Source organism: Megalobrama amblycephala, linkage group LG13, assembly GCF_018812025.1.
Source record: "Megalobrama amblycephala isolate DHTTF-2021 linkage group LG13, ASM1881202v1, whole genome shotgun sequence".
NCBI classification, from domain to species: Eukaryota; Metazoa; Chordata; class Actinopteri; order Cypriniformes; family Xenocyprididae; genus Megalobrama; species Megalobrama amblycephala.
In genome coordinates, this window is record NC_063056.1 from 24,518,333 (window position 1) to 24,536,966 (window position 18,634).

The 18,634-nt window shown below is 36.6% G+C and overlaps 1 protein-coding gene across 6 annotated transcripts in view; it reads left to right on the forward strand.

Moving 5' to 3' along the window:
• map7d1a (MAP7 domain containing 1a) overlaps nucleotides 1-18,634 on the forward strand; it is a 52,448-nt gene that overhangs the window by 16,122 nt on the left and 17,692 nt on the right. For 2 of the 6 annotated variants that reach the window (XM_048152359.1, XM_048152358.1), the window contains exons 2-7: nucleotides 3,052-3,261; nucleotides 9,629-9,697; nucleotides 11,565-11,585; nucleotides 14,423-14,586; nucleotides 14,876-14,987; nucleotides 17,260-17,364. In XM_048152359.1, coding sequence (XP_048008316.1) covers nucleotides 3,052-3,261; nucleotides 9,629-9,697; nucleotides 11,565-11,585; nucleotides 14,423-14,586; nucleotides 14,876-14,987; nucleotides 17,260-17,364 — 681 coding nt within the window. Of the gene's footprint in view, nucleotides 1-2,239; nucleotides 2,339-3,051; nucleotides 3,262-9,628; nucleotides 9,698-11,564; nucleotides 11,586-14,422; nucleotides 14,587-14,875; nucleotides 14,988-17,259; nucleotides 17,365-18,634 lie in introns of those variants that run through there. The other 4 variants (XM_048152363.1, XM_048152361.1, XM_048152360.1 and 1 more) reach the window with 4 other exon arrangements.

Genomic DNA, 18,634 nt, shown 5'->3' on the forward strand with positions numbered 1-18,634 from the left:
TCATGAAATCTCCTAGTTTAAATCGCAACCTTTTATGCATGCAACCCAGATCATTTCTTATGCTTAATGTGTTTTTTATCATTTCATGTCTGGTGGTAATGGTATTTTTAGCTCAACATGAATAATGCAGTGCATGGCAGCGTTTACTCGGTTTGTCCCTGGACAGTGTGCAGTGCCAGTGCCGAGAGGAAAAGGGATGCAAGGGTAGATCAAAAAGAGTCATATCTCGGCTCAAGCACACCTGAGGGTTAAAGAAGAAATTGAGCTGCAGTTGCCAGCTTAAATCTTCAAATATTAGTCCCTGTAAACTCTCAACCCCCCGTTCATTTATTGCCATACTGTCCAATCTTGTTCTCCCAGGGATAAAACAAGCCACCACTGGTGTTTCCTTTTTTTTTTTTTGGTTAGAATAACTCTTCCGCCTCACGGCAGCTGAATAGAGATGTTGAGGTGGAGACAACACAGTCGTCCCTCTGAGTAAAAGCAGGATGTTTTCATATTTGCTCGACCAAACAGATTTTTACTCTATGATGTGGGGCTAGATGATATGTTGAATATCTAGGGCTGCCCCTGACTAAAGATTTTTCTAGTCGACTAGTAATCATTCATTTAAGCCAATAGTCGACTAATTGCATGTTTATATTAAAGCAGAACTAAGCAACTTTTTTACCATCATAAATAGTTTTCTAAGTCCTTACGATGGTTAATTGGTGTGTTTGAGGCGAGCACTAACCCCCTCTGGCACGTCTACGCCAGAAAACAGCACTTGCAAGTTGAGCTTCGCCGACCCGACACAATCTCGCCTCATGTTCACATTCACGTGAGAGAGACAAAATGCTTTACGGTAATTCAAAAACAATGTATATATTATGACTTTATAAGACAATTTTGAAAATTACCCACCTCCATCGAGATTTCTTGTACTGTATTTGCAAAACTACTGCGCTGGTGAGCATTGTAGTCGTTGTAGTCCAGAGCTGTGCTTGGAGTATTTACGACAGTGTGATTCACTGAAGGAACTTGTAGGGGGAGCTTCGCAAATCTTACTGAGTTCCGCTTTAATTTAACTACTTAAATATGTACAACGTTTTGTTGTTATTTTGAGTTTACACAAATAAAGGTACAGTTTTGAATGATGTATTACTTATCTGCATGACCATAATGATAGAGTATTTTAAGTTGTTTCCACTGTTGTCAGGAAAAAATGCAAGTGATCATGCCGGTGCCTCCATGTCTTGCAGTAAGCGTGCTATACTTCAGCTTCCACCTCCGCATGAACACTTAGATATGTGCCTAATAATAGCACACATTTTTCTAGATTAACATTAGAATGAGCGGCCAAGTGAAGTTGCTACTACTTTACTTATATTTGAGGTCGATGGATAATAGGTAAACGTTTGGATTACGTTTTTTTTTTTTTCTGTGACTAACTGACTAATTAAATTTTGGTAGACTAAGCCTCTTCTCATCGACCAATGTTTAGTAGACTACTAGGGGCAGCCCTATGAATATATCCATCTAGTTTTGTATGCATTTTGTTGGCTATGTGAATTTACACAACAACATATGACATTAGGTGACCCCCTTATGAGGTAATAAAACCAATTGTTTTAATAATGTCTCTGATTAAAATCTTAGTTTAATACCAAAGTTAGAGTTGGTAAGTTTGAATCATTTCAGTGAATTAAACTGTTTCATTAAGTTGATTCAGAACTTTGATTTAGTGATTTGTTTGTTTGTGTTTACTTCCTGAAAATTGATATGGGACATTGTTCATTTATTAAGAAAATGTGAATAAAATGTTCATTTAAATGTTTTAGTAGCAAACAACAGTATTTATGTACGTGTACATTTGCTATGTTTTGTTATGTTGGTGCATAAACAAAAATTATTGAAATTTATTCTTGTGCTCGTTTAGGCTTGTTTGGCTTAGAAATTTCTATATTTTACTGTTTTAGTTTTTCCAAACATTTTGAATCTAATTGGCACCAAAAATAATTCAAATAAAAAATATGTACTGAATATCATCAAAAAAAGCTGAAAAATATTGAGTTTAGGTATATTGCCCAAGCTTTCTCTGATATCTGTTTGGATATGTGTGTGTGAATGTGTGTTTATACATAGATGCTTTATTGAGTCTTTAATATTGGCCAACTTCACATTGGACTCTAACCCAGGTCATGCTCTTATCAGTGAAAAACAGGTGATCTGCTGAACCTCCTCCCTTTGTGCTTACTGTCTCGACATGACATCATGGCTTTAAGGCCTCAGCCTTTTCTTGCTCGTTTTCTTGGATGAAAATATTTAATTTAGACTTTCAGGCAGTTTAAGTATCCAGGTAAGCAACAAGCTTATCAATAGCGGTGGGAACTCCTTACAATTCACTTCAATTAGATTTTGATTTAGGAAGTTATGATCTATTGCGGTTTAAGGCAGCTCATTGCCAAATTAATGATCATTCAAGAAAGAATCATGATGCATTTTTTGAACCATTTCTGTATTATTCCATGACATTGACTCCAGGGAATGATAATGAAACTCTCAGATTGTGGCATTTGCATGGTCATCTAATATCTATGAGTTGGCAGTTGTTGTAATGTTTTCCATTTGCAGGAAGTAAATTATATGGTTTAGCCTGGAGTGATCATCAGTAAGAGAGACTGTGTTTTCTCTATTCACTAAATCGATGTTCTTGAGAGAAGTGGAAGGAAGCAAGATCACCATTATTTTCTTGTGCCTACAAAGCAATCCTTCAAACTACCAATAATCAATTCACTGGAGTGCAGTTAAGGTTCATATCGAGCCATCTGGGGTGTGACTTACTCATTTAGTCTTTGCTGTACCAAAATATTCTTTTATGGATCGTGTATGCAAATCAAACAAATCGATCTGGATTTAATCTCTGTGGAATGTAACTGTGAATGACTTTTTTGTGTAATCACACATCGAGTAGACAAATACACTTGAGTGTTTACTGTAGTTTTGGAATGAAGTTCAACTGGTCTTCATCTCTCAGTTGAAGTTTCTCACTCTTTTCGTATTTTATCTTAGATCCCCCAGCTGTTCCAGAGGCCATTCCCAGTGATCCTTGCTCCGAGGAAGTCAACACCCCTTCAAAAACAGATTCAGGTCTTGAAGCAAGCAGGCCTACAAAGATGGACACCGCAAGGAAGTCAGTTACCCCGACACGGCCAGACGTCATTCCAAAGTCGCCTGCACCACCCACTCCGAGATCAAATGGAAGCCCTCAACCCAAGAAAGGTGGGCATCCTGAAGACTATCTGCTATTTATTTTAAGACAAGTTCAGTATTTAGTTTTTATAACAGTTCTCTTAAAGGGTTAGTTCACCCAAAAATGAAAATAATGTCATTTATTACTTACCCTTGTTCTACACCCGTAAAACCTTTGTTCATCTTCGGAACACAAATTAAGATATTTTTGATGAAATCCAATGGCTCAGTAAGGCCTCTATTGCCAGCAATGTCACTGAACCTCTCAACATCCAGAAAGGTACTAATTATGAAAGGAAAAGGACCTATTATGCAAAATTCACTTTTGCATGGTGTTTGGACATAAATGTGTGTTGGCAGTATGTGTACACAACCTCCCTATAATGATAAAAATCCACCCACTCCTTTTTTTTTAATCCCCATAAAGTGTGCAGGTTCCTGGCAATGTGACGTCACATTAGCCACAGGTCCCGCCCATGAATGTTGACAGACACTGCCGTTTTAACATAGAACCGCCCTGAGCAAGTTCACAGAGAGTTGTACACAGTCCGCCATTGCAGCACTGAATGTCTCCCAAGCATTTTAGGTGTTCTTCAGCTGGATGGATTAATCCACATAGCTCTCTCTATTTACTCCCGAAATGAACTCTGAACTGCTGAAGACAAGGTGGATTCATTTTGTTTTCAAAGAAAATACTCCCTCAACTCTACTGAAATTCGTTTATGTCTGCGCAAATCATTTCACACCAGACTTTTGTCAATACAAAAGGACAATACAAAACAGAGGATGTGCTAAAAATGTGTTATTCAAAGATAGATCAGTACAAACTGTTCATGATCCAGCTTACAGTCTCCAGAGTGATACTGGATATGGCAGTAATGAAGGTGAGAGCACTTTATTACAGTTCATCAGAGTTGATTTAAGAATATAAAGTTTACCAATTTGTTAAGCACCACCCGAAAAGGCATAAGGTCTTTATATATTTGTTTACTGTTAGTTGTAACGAGTGTTTCTGTGTAATTCACTATGTATGTTGATAATAATGCAAGGGAGAGAGAAAGAGTTTATGGATAATATTTTAATGCACACTTGCACTGTTTTAAGCTCTTACAGTGATTTTCTAGAGTGAAAACGGACGCTTCATATTTTGTGTACAATAAACGTTTTAAGTACAATAAACGTTATAAAACTCATCGGTTAACAGGCTTGTATTAATATAGTGGATAAAAACAAGAAGACAATATAAGTTATAACCGTAATTAAACAAAATTATACCTGTTCTATCTCCATGCAGAATATATTCGCAGTTTCTGACATTATAGTGCATCCTGACTGACTCCTGACACCGGAGAATGAGCTCTTGAAGCTCCGCCCTCGTAGACTGAGTGCAGCAGCTCATTTGCGTTTAAAGGGCACACACTGAAACTGAGTGTTTTTGCTCACCCCCCAAAAGTGGCAACTTTAACATGCTATAAAAAATTATCTGTGGGGTATTTTGAGCTAAAAGTTCACATACACACTCTCTGGACATCAAAGTCTTATTTTAAATTTTGTAAAAGGGGGCATAATAGGTCCCCTTTAAAACAGTTCATGTGAGTACGGTGGTTCTACCTTATTATAAAGCAACGAGAATACTTTTTGTGCACCAAAAAAACCTCCCAAATAACGACTTTTCAACAATATCTAGTGATGGGTGATTTCAAAAGACTGCTTCAAAGCTTTACGAATCTTTTGTTTTGAATCAGTGGTTCGGAGCACCAAAGTCACGTGATTTCAGTAAAAAAGGCTTTGTTTACACGAACCGAACCACTGATTCAAAACAAAAGACTCATAAAGCTTCTAAGCAGTGTTTTGAAATCGGCCTAGATCTTGAGAGGTTCAGTGACATTGCTGGCAACAGAGGCCTCAATGAGCCATCTGATTTCTATATTTCAAAAATATCGTAATTTGTGTTCCGAAGATGGACATGAGGGTGAGTAATAAATGACATAATTTTCATTTTTGGGGGAACTAACCCTTTAATTACCTTTTACCCCAAAATACTAGAATGTAAGTCAAAGCATTATCAGTGCCAGGTCATTGGGTTTCTAGTTGGTTGATTTATAAGGTTGATCATTGTCATTTAGTTGATTTTATAAGGTTGATCAGCAGCGCTACCAACTAATAGTGCCCAGATCAGCCATTTTGGTCAAGCCGGTTTGGGTTGGTTACCATCTTGAGATGCTTAAGGTGTTCTAACACAAAACCTGTTGACTTGCTTGAACTCCATAATCGGGTATGTCCATTTTTCCAACATGGCATTGATGGTAATAAACCTTATAAGTACTTTACTTTGGCTCAACTCCATTCAAAGCAGTTTTCCTTCCATGTGAAGCATCTGGGAAGTCTCTTGAGAAAGGAGCCAATCATTGAGGGTTTACCTCTGCCCAAAGTCTTGAAAGTTAACAGAGGCATTTGTTTAATGTCTCACAAAGAATTTCCACAGTCAGGCCTTTGTAAATGCTCTCAGACTTCAGTTTTTTTTTTTTTTGCCTTTATTACATTAATGTAGAATCAGATCCGTTTAGTGAGGTAAATGTTGATGCTAATGCTGATTTGTGGAGGCTGGCGACAGGCAGTTCCTAATCGCCTCTGGTCATCAGCTGAGGTGAAGCAATGAAACCTGACTGAGCATCACATTTCACAGAGCTCTGCCAACCAGAGGGATTTAACCCTCCTCCTTGGTTCTGTCACGTTCATAGTATAATGACTTTACTTGTACAAGCACATGTAGATACATGTTAATGGGAGAGTTGTTTGGGTTTGAGAAAGTAAGCAGCTTTTCTTTGCCTACTTCATTGTTGCCTCTTTATATAACTGAGGATGTGGTTGTTGAGCGCTTGGTGGGTCATTTTGTGGGAAAAGCTGTGTTTGACTAGCTATTTATACATTTTGACTGTGTTTGATAGAGTAAATGCATTTGTAATTTACTGTTAAGTTGTCCGATTCCTAAAAGAATCATTGTTTTGATATGGTTCTTTTTAATGATCCGTTCGTTCTGATTTTAACAGCATTTGTAAGTCATTCAAGTGCAAACGTTTGGGAAGAAAACTGTGGTGAGGTGTTGGAATCACTTTAACGATGCTAAAGTAATCAAAAGTAACCATAAACTAATAAACTGCAGAGTTTAACTAAACATTTATTTTAAGGCAATAGTGAATTTTATACATGCCGGGACTTCTGGGAACACTTTTGTCTCAAGCAAATCAAAATGAATGACTTCAAAGTAAATCAAAGTAAATGTTTTTTTTAATTTGTTTGTTTTAATCTGGTTTTAGTTTTTGAATCATTTAAATCGATTAATTTATAATTTATTATTATTTGTTGTGTATTTTTCTATAAACCTAATACATTTATGTTAAATGTAATTTAAATTAAATTCATACTAATCTAAATGTATTAAAATGCAGTATTAAAAGTGTAAAATACCGGTTGCATTTATTCAGTTTATTTCATTTGTTATTAATAGTGTTTTGCGGTAATAATGATTTAGTCAATTGATAGTCAATTTTAGCTTTTAATTTTAACTCAGATCTTTACTTATGATTGACTGATAATTTCTTGATAATTTCAAGTTTTATGTCATCATTCAGCCTCAGACGGTTTTATGTTATTAGACTTTTTCATACTACCGGTTGTGCACAGTTCAGCTGATCTCATCATAAAAAATATTGCTGTTGTCAAGCAGAGGTTGAACTAAACATCTTGTAAAACCGAACACTCTGTTCCAAAGAATATGGTCCTCCATTGATCCTCTTCCACTGCTGCCTCACTCATAATACATATATTATGTGAAAGAACATAAGGAGACCTGAAGGTAGGGAAGAGCTGAAGTTCAGACATTGACTCATAAGATATGCTCTATGCTGAATCATATCATCTTTTTTTCTCACCTAGACTGTTGCAGTTCATCTTTATTCTGGTTGTCTGGAAAATGCAACTTAAATTCACATAGTAAAAGATTGGGGAATATGTAGATTATAGCTGGCACTGACAGCATGCAAAATAACACAATTTAATAAAGCATTTCCTATGGTACATAAAATAGGAAGTATTATGCTTTGCTCCCTCCCATTTATGATTAATATTAAATTTATAGTTTTGAAGGCTTACGAAGACTTCTCACACCCCTAGTAAATTAGAATCATAACTACACCTTGGGATCATAATGTTCAGTATTAATAAGTCATTAAGGTGATGAATCAGCAAATTGTCTTCTTCTTCACCGTATCTTCATTTAACTTCTTTACCATTTAAGATATATAAATAAATATATTTTCCTTTCATTATGCTATGTCAGATGTTTTTTTTTTTTTTTTAATATTCTATATAATTTTCATTTCATGTTATAATGCACTTTTTAATACTAACACATTCTAGAACACTTGTAATGAGCTGGCCTTTCATCGTTTGCATGATATTTACATCCATATCTATTTCTTACCCTAGGGTATGATGCTGTTAGTGCCAGGATCCATAACCATTAGACTTCACCACCGTTCGAAGGAAGCAGAGAATGTTGTCGTTTTCATTCAGTGGTTTTATTGAGAGAACGAAAAGCCTTTGTAATTGTTGTTTGCACTTTGATTTAGATATAGATTTTATGTCATTTAAAATGGATCGTTTTGGTCTTGAATTGGTCAATTGGTCAATACAGCTTTGATAAAATCATTTTGGTTCATGCAGATTGTGTTTTTAGCGCTGCAGGAGATGGTAAGGTCAGTGATTATGCACCACTCCGCTGCCTCAGACCCTCTGGAATCCCTTTCTGGGTCAGTCTTTTGCTTTTTCTGTCTCTGCCCGGTGACTCATCAGTGGGAATATGGGCCGTTCGTAAGGGCCCACTAGACTCTGCGCTTCAGCTTCCTGTGCTCTATAAATACTGAGTCAAAGTGGAGCACAGGTCATGAAGACGAACACTGCTGGAGTCTTATGATCATTATTAATGAGTCTGAGTCATCAGACAAAAGTTGTACTAGACTTTGTGGGTCATAAGAAGTCAACACACAGACTTCATGGGACCAATTCAGAGGTTTTAAATTGGAGAAGTGCAATTTAAAATGATGAACTCTGAGTGAAGTAGTTTGAATGAGTAATTAGTATAAAGCAGTTTCTCCACAGACCTGCACTACCAGTGCTGTGGAAGGCGTAACAATAGGAAACTGTGACTGTTTAGTAGTCTAAAGTCCTAATGTGTTGTGTAATAAATCAAGTGAACAGGGATCGGAACGTGTATATACAAAAATCATCTATCCATCTGTCTCTCTGTCTGTCTGTCGTTATGATTATAAAATACAGAAATTTCCAGAAAATGTGAGTGGTGCTTGTTCATGCAAACCTTGTTAACACAATGCTAGGATTTTTGGGTGGCTACTAGTGCATTGCAAAGTGGTTTTCTTGGGTTTTCTTGCTTGGTAGTTGAAGCATTTCTTTTTATTAAAGGGTTATTTCTGTCATTAAGTACTCACCCTCATGCCGTTCCAAACCCGTAAGACCTTCGTTCATCTTCGTAACACAAATTAAGATATTTTTGATGTCATTGCACCTTCAATGCCCAGAAAGGTGGCAAAGACATCATTAAAATAGTTCATGTGACTACAGTGGTTCAACCTTAAAGTTATGAAGCGACGAAAATACTTTTTATACGTAAAAACAAAACAAAAATAATGACTTTATTCAACAATTTATTCTCTTTTTGCGTACAAAAAAGTATTCTCGTCGCTTGATTATTTTAACGATGTCTCCTTTACTACCTTTCTGGGCCCTGAAAGGTGCAATGACGTTGCTGCCTATGTGTGGTTCAGATACCCACGTATTTATTCAAAAATATCTTAATTTTGTTCCGAAGACGAACAAAGGTCTTACGGGTTTGGAACAAGATGCGGGTCAGGGTGAGTACTTAATGACAGAATTTTCATTTTTGGGTCAACTAACCCTTTAATACAAAAAAAAAACAAATTAACAAAGGTAGATATTTGGCAGTATGGCAGAGTCTTTTTAGCCCAGGTAAAGGTTCCCTTCAGGTGAATGTTAATTAGTGGCGTTGGGTTGATTGTATCTGTACTGTGAGTCCTCAGAGATTTCTGCTGTCAGCCGGAGCGTGTGAATGCTGCCAGTCTCTGCTGCTGCCAGCTTCCAGTGCTTTATAGTGCCGCAGATGTGAGCACGGCCTCTACCAAACAATAACCTCTCTCATTCCCGGCACCCTGCTGTCTGACTGTCTCTGTCTCTCTCTATCTCTGTCCAGGAGAGCTTTAGTGGGTGGAATGACAACCTCACATTTTTTTTCCAAGCAACAGTGTGGCAATTTCAGAATGTTTCACTAAAAATAACCGTTTGATTCTACCTCTTTTCTCAGATGGAATGAAGTTGGATGAGCGACTAAAACAGGCGAAGGAGAGGAGGGAGGAGAGGGCCAAATATCTCGGTAAGATAATACAAGGCAGACGGTGAGACAGCACCCCCTGCTGTCTGTGGTCTAGATGTGTTCACACAAAAAACACACTTCATATCAGTCATGCATCAAACTCCTGAGGCTTGTGCAACAACACAGGAAGACTGTAAAGAAATGCATATTTGCAGAAGTTCTATGGCTTTAATTTAATTAGTTTGACATTTGTCACTGTGACACTTGACATGTCACATGCTTTTGGGACTAACAAGCATGTGCTTGCATTTTACATTTTTGCATATTTATAATTTTTCCCACATTTTTTCTTGTTTTCCATTCTACATGCCTTTGTTTTCCCTCTAAAATACATATTTAAAAAAAAAAAAAAAACTATATATATATATATATATATATATATATATATATATATATATATATATATATATATGACAGTACAGTCCAAAAGTTTGGAACCACTAAGATTTTTAATGTTTTTAAAAGAAGTTTCGTCTGCTCACCAAGGCTACATTTATTTAATTAAAAATACAGTAAAAAACAGTCATATTGTGAAATATTATTACAATTTAAAATAACTGTGTACTATTTAAATATATTTGACAAAGTAATTTATTCCTGTGATGCAAAGCTGAATTTTCAGCATCGTTACTCCAGTCTTCAGTGTCACATGATCCTTCAGAAATCATTCTAATATGCTGATTTGCTGCTCAATAAACATTTATGATTATTTTCAATGTTGAAAACAGTTGTGTACTTTTTTTTTCAGGATTCCTTGATGAATAGAAAGTTCAAAAGAACAGCATTTATCTGAAATACAAAGCTTCTGTAGCATTATACACTACCGTTCAAAAGTTTGGGGTCAGTAAGAATTTTTTTTTTTTTTTTTTTTTTGAAAAGAAATTAAAGAAATGAATACTTTTATTCAGCAAGGGTGCATTAAATCAATCAAAAGTGGCAGTAAAGACATTTATAATGTTACAAAAGATTAGATTTCAGATAAACACTGTTCTTTTGAACTTTCTATTCATCAAATAATCCTGAAAAAAAAAAATTGTACATAAATATTTTGTACAACTGTACACATTAAATGTTTCTTGAGCAGCAGATCAGCATATTAGAATGATTTCTGAAGGATCATGTGACACTGAAGACTGGAGTAATGATGCTGAAAATTCAGCTTTGCCATCACAGGAATAAATTACTTTGTGAAGTATATTCAAATAGAAAACAGTTATTTTAAATTGTAATAATATTTCACAATATTACTGTTTTTACTGTATTTTTAATTAAATAAATGTAGCCTTAGTGAGCAGACGAAACTTCTTTTAAAAACATTAAAAATCTTAGTGGTTCCAAACTTTTGGACTGTACTGTGTATATATATATATATATATATATATATATATATATATATATATATATATATATATATATATATATATATATATATATATATATATATATATATATATATATATATATGTTATAGCTAATTTAGATTAAAAAAAAAAACCTTTATATTTAAAAACTTACTCAAATACATGTCAGAAAACACTCTTTAAATCACCTCTGGCTTGGTTATTTATACCAAGTACTTCTGACTGTTTTCTAGGCTCCTAACTAGTAGTATTATAAACCTTTTTCCTAGTTTTAGAAAGTATGACTATAATTATAATAACTTCTAAATGTGTTGCTGCTTCTGTGTGTTTACTAAACCAGCACTGTGAGAGTTTCTTCTCTTCATAGAATTATAAATATCTCACATGCTCCGTTTTGTTTGTCCCCCATGTCACTGTGCTTGTCGTGGCTGCTGAGATTGCTGTGCTGCTTTGCTTTGCATGATTGACAGAACATTTTTGTCTTCTTTTTCACCTTCCCTCCCCAGAACAGCGTAGCCAGACTCAAGGTAAGCCACTCCCCCGTCTCTGGTGGTGTTGGTGACTGATGCGCTTTTGGGTCTTCATCCCTTTCTCTCTGTTACTTCTTCTCTTGTAGAGCTGCTTTCCATTTCCGTCGTGTCGCACTCATAACCATAATTAGAGACCGGTTGTCGGGTGTCTTAATTCTGAGTGAAAACTGCCAAACAATGTTTGTCACACTCCTCTGCTGGAAAATGTTGCTTAAACCAGCTTCTAATAAGTACCTGTTTCTACATAGCTGGTCAAAACTGGCAATTTATGGTTATTAGGTGGTTCGAATTGGTTGGAAAAGGTTGGATAAGGTGAATTACCGGCTGATTAGGACCTGGTTGAGCTGGTTAACAATGTCTATGTTTTCATATTTCAGTTTTTAAAGATTTAATTTAGTTTCTTTTACAATATTTTAGAATTTCTTTCATTTTTAATGTAGTGTTTTTTTTGCCAGTAGCTACTTTTAGCTATGCGCTATAATTAAAAATTATAGTGCATAGCTAAAAGAAATGACGTAATGTTCACTAAGTGAGCCAATTCAGTAAGTGCTCAAAGGAATTCAGTGAGTTCATTCAGTCAATGATTCATCAGACTGATTCAAACGAATATCATGTGAGTTTGTTAATCTTTTTAAATGATTCATTAAAAGAGCCAGTTCATTAGAGTCATTAGTCTTTGAATTGAATCACACTGGCTGCACCGTATGTTTGATTTGGAGTATGACCTTTTTTCCAGCAGGGTCAGCTGTCTTTCTAATTTTACCCTAACACTTTGCTTTTACAATTGACCAACTGTGAATTTCTTACATGACAGAGCTTGTCGGTATCTTGATAAAAGGAAAGAAATGTGACAATGAGCTAATTTACACTTTGATTTTTAGGTTATCTCAAATGCATAAATGATATTATTTTGTTTATTTGGGTTCATACCCTTTACATGTATGCTAAATAAACATGACACAATTTTTCAGTGTATTTGTAAAGAAATTTAGGTCATATTGTTGTTTACGTATGACAATAACTAGCATGTACACAGCATTCTTGTTGTTTAGCACTGGGGTCAGTTATAGGTCATTGTTGCACCAAATTTAAACTTTTGACCGCTAAACCTCACCTCTGTTTATGTTTTTCCGAAAACTTGTTTTCATTGCACGTTTTACAAGTTTCCCATAATTACAAACTGCAGGATCCATTCAGACTCCGAAATAACATCTGCTGCTGTCTTTGCATCTGCTGTGACTGAACTGTCAATAAATCATGTGAATGTAATCATCATAAACACATCCTGCTGCATTCCAGCCACAAGAGTGCAAAGTGTGTCATTTAAACCTAACTATTAAGGCAGTAGTCAATCAAACTCATCAATCCATCTCTTCTGCTATCACCATGGACTTTCACATTAGTGTGTAATATTTGGACTGCACTGAGTGAGTCAAATGTTGATAGTAGGACATGTAGTGCCCACGTTCTCTCAGACTGTGGGTCATCTTCCACCTCATCTATCTAGCAGCAGGATTATGAAAGTTTGATGAAGAGCATCACCCAGGTGCTCTCAGAGCATCACTATTTTACAACTGTGGAGCTCAGAGAAAAAGGCTCAAAACCTCCAGCCGCAGAGGAGATGAAGGCTCCCAGTGGAGTCTTTTCATGTCAAGCCTTGCTTTCACTCTTTTTTAGCAGTGACAGTAGATATTCCACTTAATGTAAATTATTTAATCAGCATTTTTTTATGGTCTAAAAGCCTTGTGCAGTAAGTATTTACTCTGATTTGACACATTTAAGCCTGGCAGTATAGATTTTGCTAACATTAATAACATGAAATGATGTTTTCTCATCTTTTTTCATAAGGATGGTTTCTTACATGAGCTGCAGAATGGAGCTTGTAGCATATTAATGAACCTGTCATCGTCACTTGTGTTTGGTTGAAGTGATTTCATTGTCTTTGTCATTTTATAAAGTCATAACACAATAATTAAGAACAAGGTGTTGCATTTTATAAATCATAAAAGCTTTAAAGCCACAAACCACCCTCTTTAATTTAAATCCCAATAGGATACTTTGGCTTTATTTCCCAAAACATTCAGATTTTGATTTATCTCTATAAAAGTATTGCATGGCTAGGGCATGAAATATGCTGTTTATAGAGACAAAAAGCTCAAAATCAAATAAACTTACTTTGAAAGCTTTTCATAAATTATTTTCTACATGTGCTTAAAAAGAAGTTATGAAGGTGTTTATTGTAAAGATTTACTAGTTAGACTTGATGTTATAAAGACTTATGGCATCTTAAGAGAGGTTTAAACCAGATCAGTGGGAACAGCTTTACAAAATATGAAGTTGTAAGATATTTAAATACACTACCATTCAAAAGTTGCGTCAGTAAGATTTTTTTAAAAATGAAATTAATATTTTTTTATTGAGCAAGGACACATTAAATTGATTAAAAGTGACAATTTTAGACTTTTACATTGTTTCAAAAAATCTATTTTAAAAGCTGCTGTTCTTTTGACCAGCACCTTTTCATTTTTGGGTAAACTTTTTCACCCAAAAATAAAAATTCTTTCATTTTCTCACCTTTATGTCATTCCAAACTCAGACAATCAGTGAAATTTAATATGGTAAAATAGACCATAGAGTTATGCACTGTCATTGATAGCCAAATACTGTACATTTGATCAAATGTCTAATGAATGAACATGCACTGGGATTTGGGAATGTGTCGAAATTTGTGAGTGATGGGGGTTTGAATTCTGTTCTTGGAGGAAGAGGTGATTGAAGGTCAAGATGCTGGGCTGGTTTTGGTAACTCACAGGCTCTTCCTCTCTCTCACATAGCTGCTAAAAAGTCTCAATGGCTGGAGAAGGAGGAGCGGGCACGGCAGGTGCGGGAACAGCAGCTGGAGGAGCGGAGGAGGAAGCTGGAGGAGCAGCGGCTGAAGGCAGAGAGACGCCGCGTAGAGCTGGAGGAGAGACAGAGACAGAAACTTGAGAAGAACAAGGTGAAACATAGTAGTGGTGGTCAGTACAAACCCACATGACAGAGATGGTGAGGTTTCTGCCAACTCGGCATGCATTGTTTTCTTTGAGTAATGTAAGATGAGTTATTTATTAGTGAGAGTAGAGCACATTGTACAAGGGCTCTAAAATTTCCCCTTTGAAAGATCAATACGGTTTCCTCTGTTCCTCCCAGTGCCCATTATATATAAATGAACAATCTAAAGTGTTTGCTGCACTTTTGTTAGGTTTTTAAGTGATACTCATATTGGTATTGATTTGGGGGGTTTTCAGGAGCGGTATGAGGCCGCCATCCAGAGGTCTGGTAAGAAAACGTGGGCCGAGATTCGGCAGCAGAGATGGTCCTGGGCCGGAGGATTGAGCGGCAACTCCAGCCAAAGCCAGAGTGAGTTTCAGAAAAGACACATACATAAACACACAAACTGTACCTGTAGGTATAGCTTCCTGGTTCTTTTTTCACATTAACAGCATTCATCATGTGTGTTAAGAAAGGAATAAACTGGAATGTCATTGGCTTCATTAGATGTGAGATAGGAAAATGTATATTTTCCATTTCTAGAGGAAAACTAGCAGGTGCTCTAGCTGCTTTGACTTTTCACATGTGAGATGGTTTCTTATGTGTTGCATAAAAGAGCCTCACAACCTTCTGCTTAAGCCCAACTAAACACTACTAATGCGATATTAATTGAGATCAGTCGCTTCACTTCCGGGATCATAGAGACTTAATGTGCTGCTAGGAAATGCAAATACTAACTAATTTCTGCAGATGTTTTTCCATTTCTTCCATCGCTTAAGTTTCAGTGAGGTTTGTGCTTCATAAGAGTCTCTACACACACAGAATGTGCGCGTTCCAACTATATTCATCGCAACCTTGTTACCGTCAATGTATATATACTACTGTAACACAGTTCGTAAACGGGAAGAAGGAGGCGGGAACCGGCGAACATTCAACAAAAGTTTAATTCAAAATAAACAAAGAACAAAACGAAAGTAATGCCGGCAGACCCTCGCGGACGTCTGCCGGCCACACAAACATAATAAAACATAAAATAAAGTCCAGGCCTGGTCCTCTCTCGTCCTTTACGGTCGTCGCTCCTCCTTTTATGCTCCCGGAGCTCCTCCGTGAGAGACTCAAGGCCAGTGCGTCTCCCAGGTGATGCTCGTTATCACTTGCGTCACCGGCCTCGCGCCGTTCCCTCACGGCTCTCGCCCGCCCTGGTCGCCACAACTACCATTCAGTGATACCAAAGACTATAGAATAACACAAGAGGTGTCACTCGTATCGTTTTGAATGGGAGAAAGTGTAACGCGCAATATGGCGGAATAAGTCCCGCCTTCTAAATAAGAGCCAAACGCCGACTGGTAAAGTCATCGCGTCACTTCAGCGGCCGTTAGAATCACCGGTTTCTATAGAAACAGTCAGACGCGCGCCTCCGAAGAGACGAGCATTTAGGTCTGCGCATGCGCATTAGCTTGATCCAGCCTGAAAAATACAGTTTTTTGGTCATGATTCGAGCGTTTAGAAACTAAATTTATGAGCCAGTTGTTGTTAGATTTCATTGTTGATTTCAAATATGAAATTTAATCGTAAGGTTGGTGAACAGTTTTGGAGAATTTGATGTTTCCCCGTACAAAGAGATTGCATGATGCCCAGGATGCCCGAGAGGCGTTTCAAAGATGGCCGCCGAGTGAAATTACTTGTCTTAAAGGGACTTTGGTGATACTAAAAATAGTGTTATGATTTAAAACAACTGTTTTGCTGCTTAATAAAAAATGCTTGTGGAATTAGTGAGATGATTTTTGATGAATAGAAAGTTGAAATAGAAATATTTTGTAACATTATACATGTTAAACCAAGATAATTTCGCATGAATGCTGTTTTGTTTTTGTTTTTTTCAATTTCAGTGTTGCTGTTAACATATTTTAAAGCAACAATTTCTGTTCAGATTTTCAGCCTGTTTTTCCTTTTGGCCGGAAACCAAAAATGCCATTTTATCCGGCTGAAAATGTACAAAAACTCAAAAGGTGCAGAAAAAACATCTTCAGTTACTAGCCTTTGTGTATTTTATGGGTCTGTATATAACAGGAGGTGAGAATGATGTGCTGAGAATGCTGGTAATGAACTTCAGTGCAGCTTGGTAGCACCTCCCCCAGGACACAAGACCTCAATTTATAGGCTAACCAATGCTGTTTCTCCAAGGATCTTATTTTCTAACCGGCTTAATTTAGTTTTTCCTCTCCCAAAAGTTGTGCACATTCATTGCAGTCCCTGATGATGTCTCAGGAGGAGAAGTGGAGGCAGTGACCCCATTACAAAGCCTGTAGACTCTGTAATAATGAACTTTGAGTAGCGCAACTCATAAAAATAGCAGCTGAGTTAATATTCAGACACAGCAAACATGCCAATGGTTATCCAGGGCAAAAATAACCATCTTTTGCTGTTCAAATAAGAGTTTTAAGATATATTTTGACTATATATATATATATATATATATATATATATATATATATATATATATATATATATATATATACAGTATACTTGCCCTATATATCAGTGCTTGTTTTGTTTGTTTGAGGGATTTCACTGCCGGCTGTCGTGTCGTCTTGGTCCCCTCAGCATTGTGTATATATGCGGTGTTCTGTGGATTTTGCAGGCAGATGCTCAATATCAGCGGTCAACCTGCCCAAACATGTGGACTCAGTCATAAACAAGAGGCTCTCCAAATCCTCTGCCACTCTTTGGAACTCCCCTAGCAGAAGTAAGGACACGCCTCCAGATCTAGCCCCTCCCCATCGTCTTCACAGGCTCCTCCCTTCGCGTATTTATGAGTTTCCATTTTATCCCCCCACTTTTGATTTCTACCTTGAGACCAATCACCTGCTCGTCCACCATGAGCACTCAATCATTCCCTCCTTTCAAACCGCCTCCTCATCAGTGTCTTCAGTTCAGTTAATGTGTTCGAATGTGAATTTTGAAATCTTCTTCGTCTTTCACCGTCGACTGTCCTCAGTGGTGCTCTTTTTTTTTTTTGTTTGTTTGTTTATATTTGGTGGTGGCTTTCTCTGTTCTTTATTCCTTGTTCTTGATGTAACCATCTTCGAAAGTGTACTCAAGAATACTTGCATACTTCTCCATACCTTCACCTGCATATGATGCATGATGATACAGTGGCCCCAGAAAGTATTTGGACACTTAAGCCACTCTTAAAATATATAAGTTTAGTTTGAACAGAATTAGAAAAATGAAATGTCAAACAAATGATGCTAGAGCTTTTCTCAGAACAAACTTTTCTTTTCTAAGCCAACAAAGTGTCCAAATACTTGAACAATATATGTATTTTTTTTATTGATAACACCTTACAATATGGTTCTATTCATTAATATTAGTTAAAGCATTACGTATTGTAAACTAAGTTTTACATCCTTTTATTAGTTTATTAGCTTTTATTAGCTCATGTTACATAATGCATAAACCAATGTTAATGAATTGAAGCATATTGTAAAATGTTACCATTTTATCATTTAAAACCTAACAAACATATTTTGTGAAATGTGTGCTTGTGCCATATTAAGTAAATGTCACTTGATTTGATGTTTTGTTGACATTCATACATTATAAGTGTTCAAACAGGTTTTGTGGCAATGGAATGTGCTGAATCGGCTGCCATATTTAAACTGAGAAATGTGTTGATGGATGTACGTTCCACACAGAAGGGTCATTTATCAGTGAATTGAGGTGAAGTTATGCTAGTTGGATGTGGTGCTTCTTTTATTTGGTGTACTGACTGAGGTCATGAAAACTCAATTGTAAGTAGGGCACACTCTATTTGTGAGTGCTCCCTACAACAATAGATGGAGTAGAGCAGAAAGTAGACTTCACGCTCAGTGCTCTGACAGCTAATCGAGTCTGGGAAGTTTTCCATGAGCAGAGACGTATTGCAGAGTGCTGATGAATGTTCAGCTATGGGCGATATCTCTCTCTGTCTCTCTTTCTGTTGCTAAAATGCCTCTCAACCTACTCATTTTTCT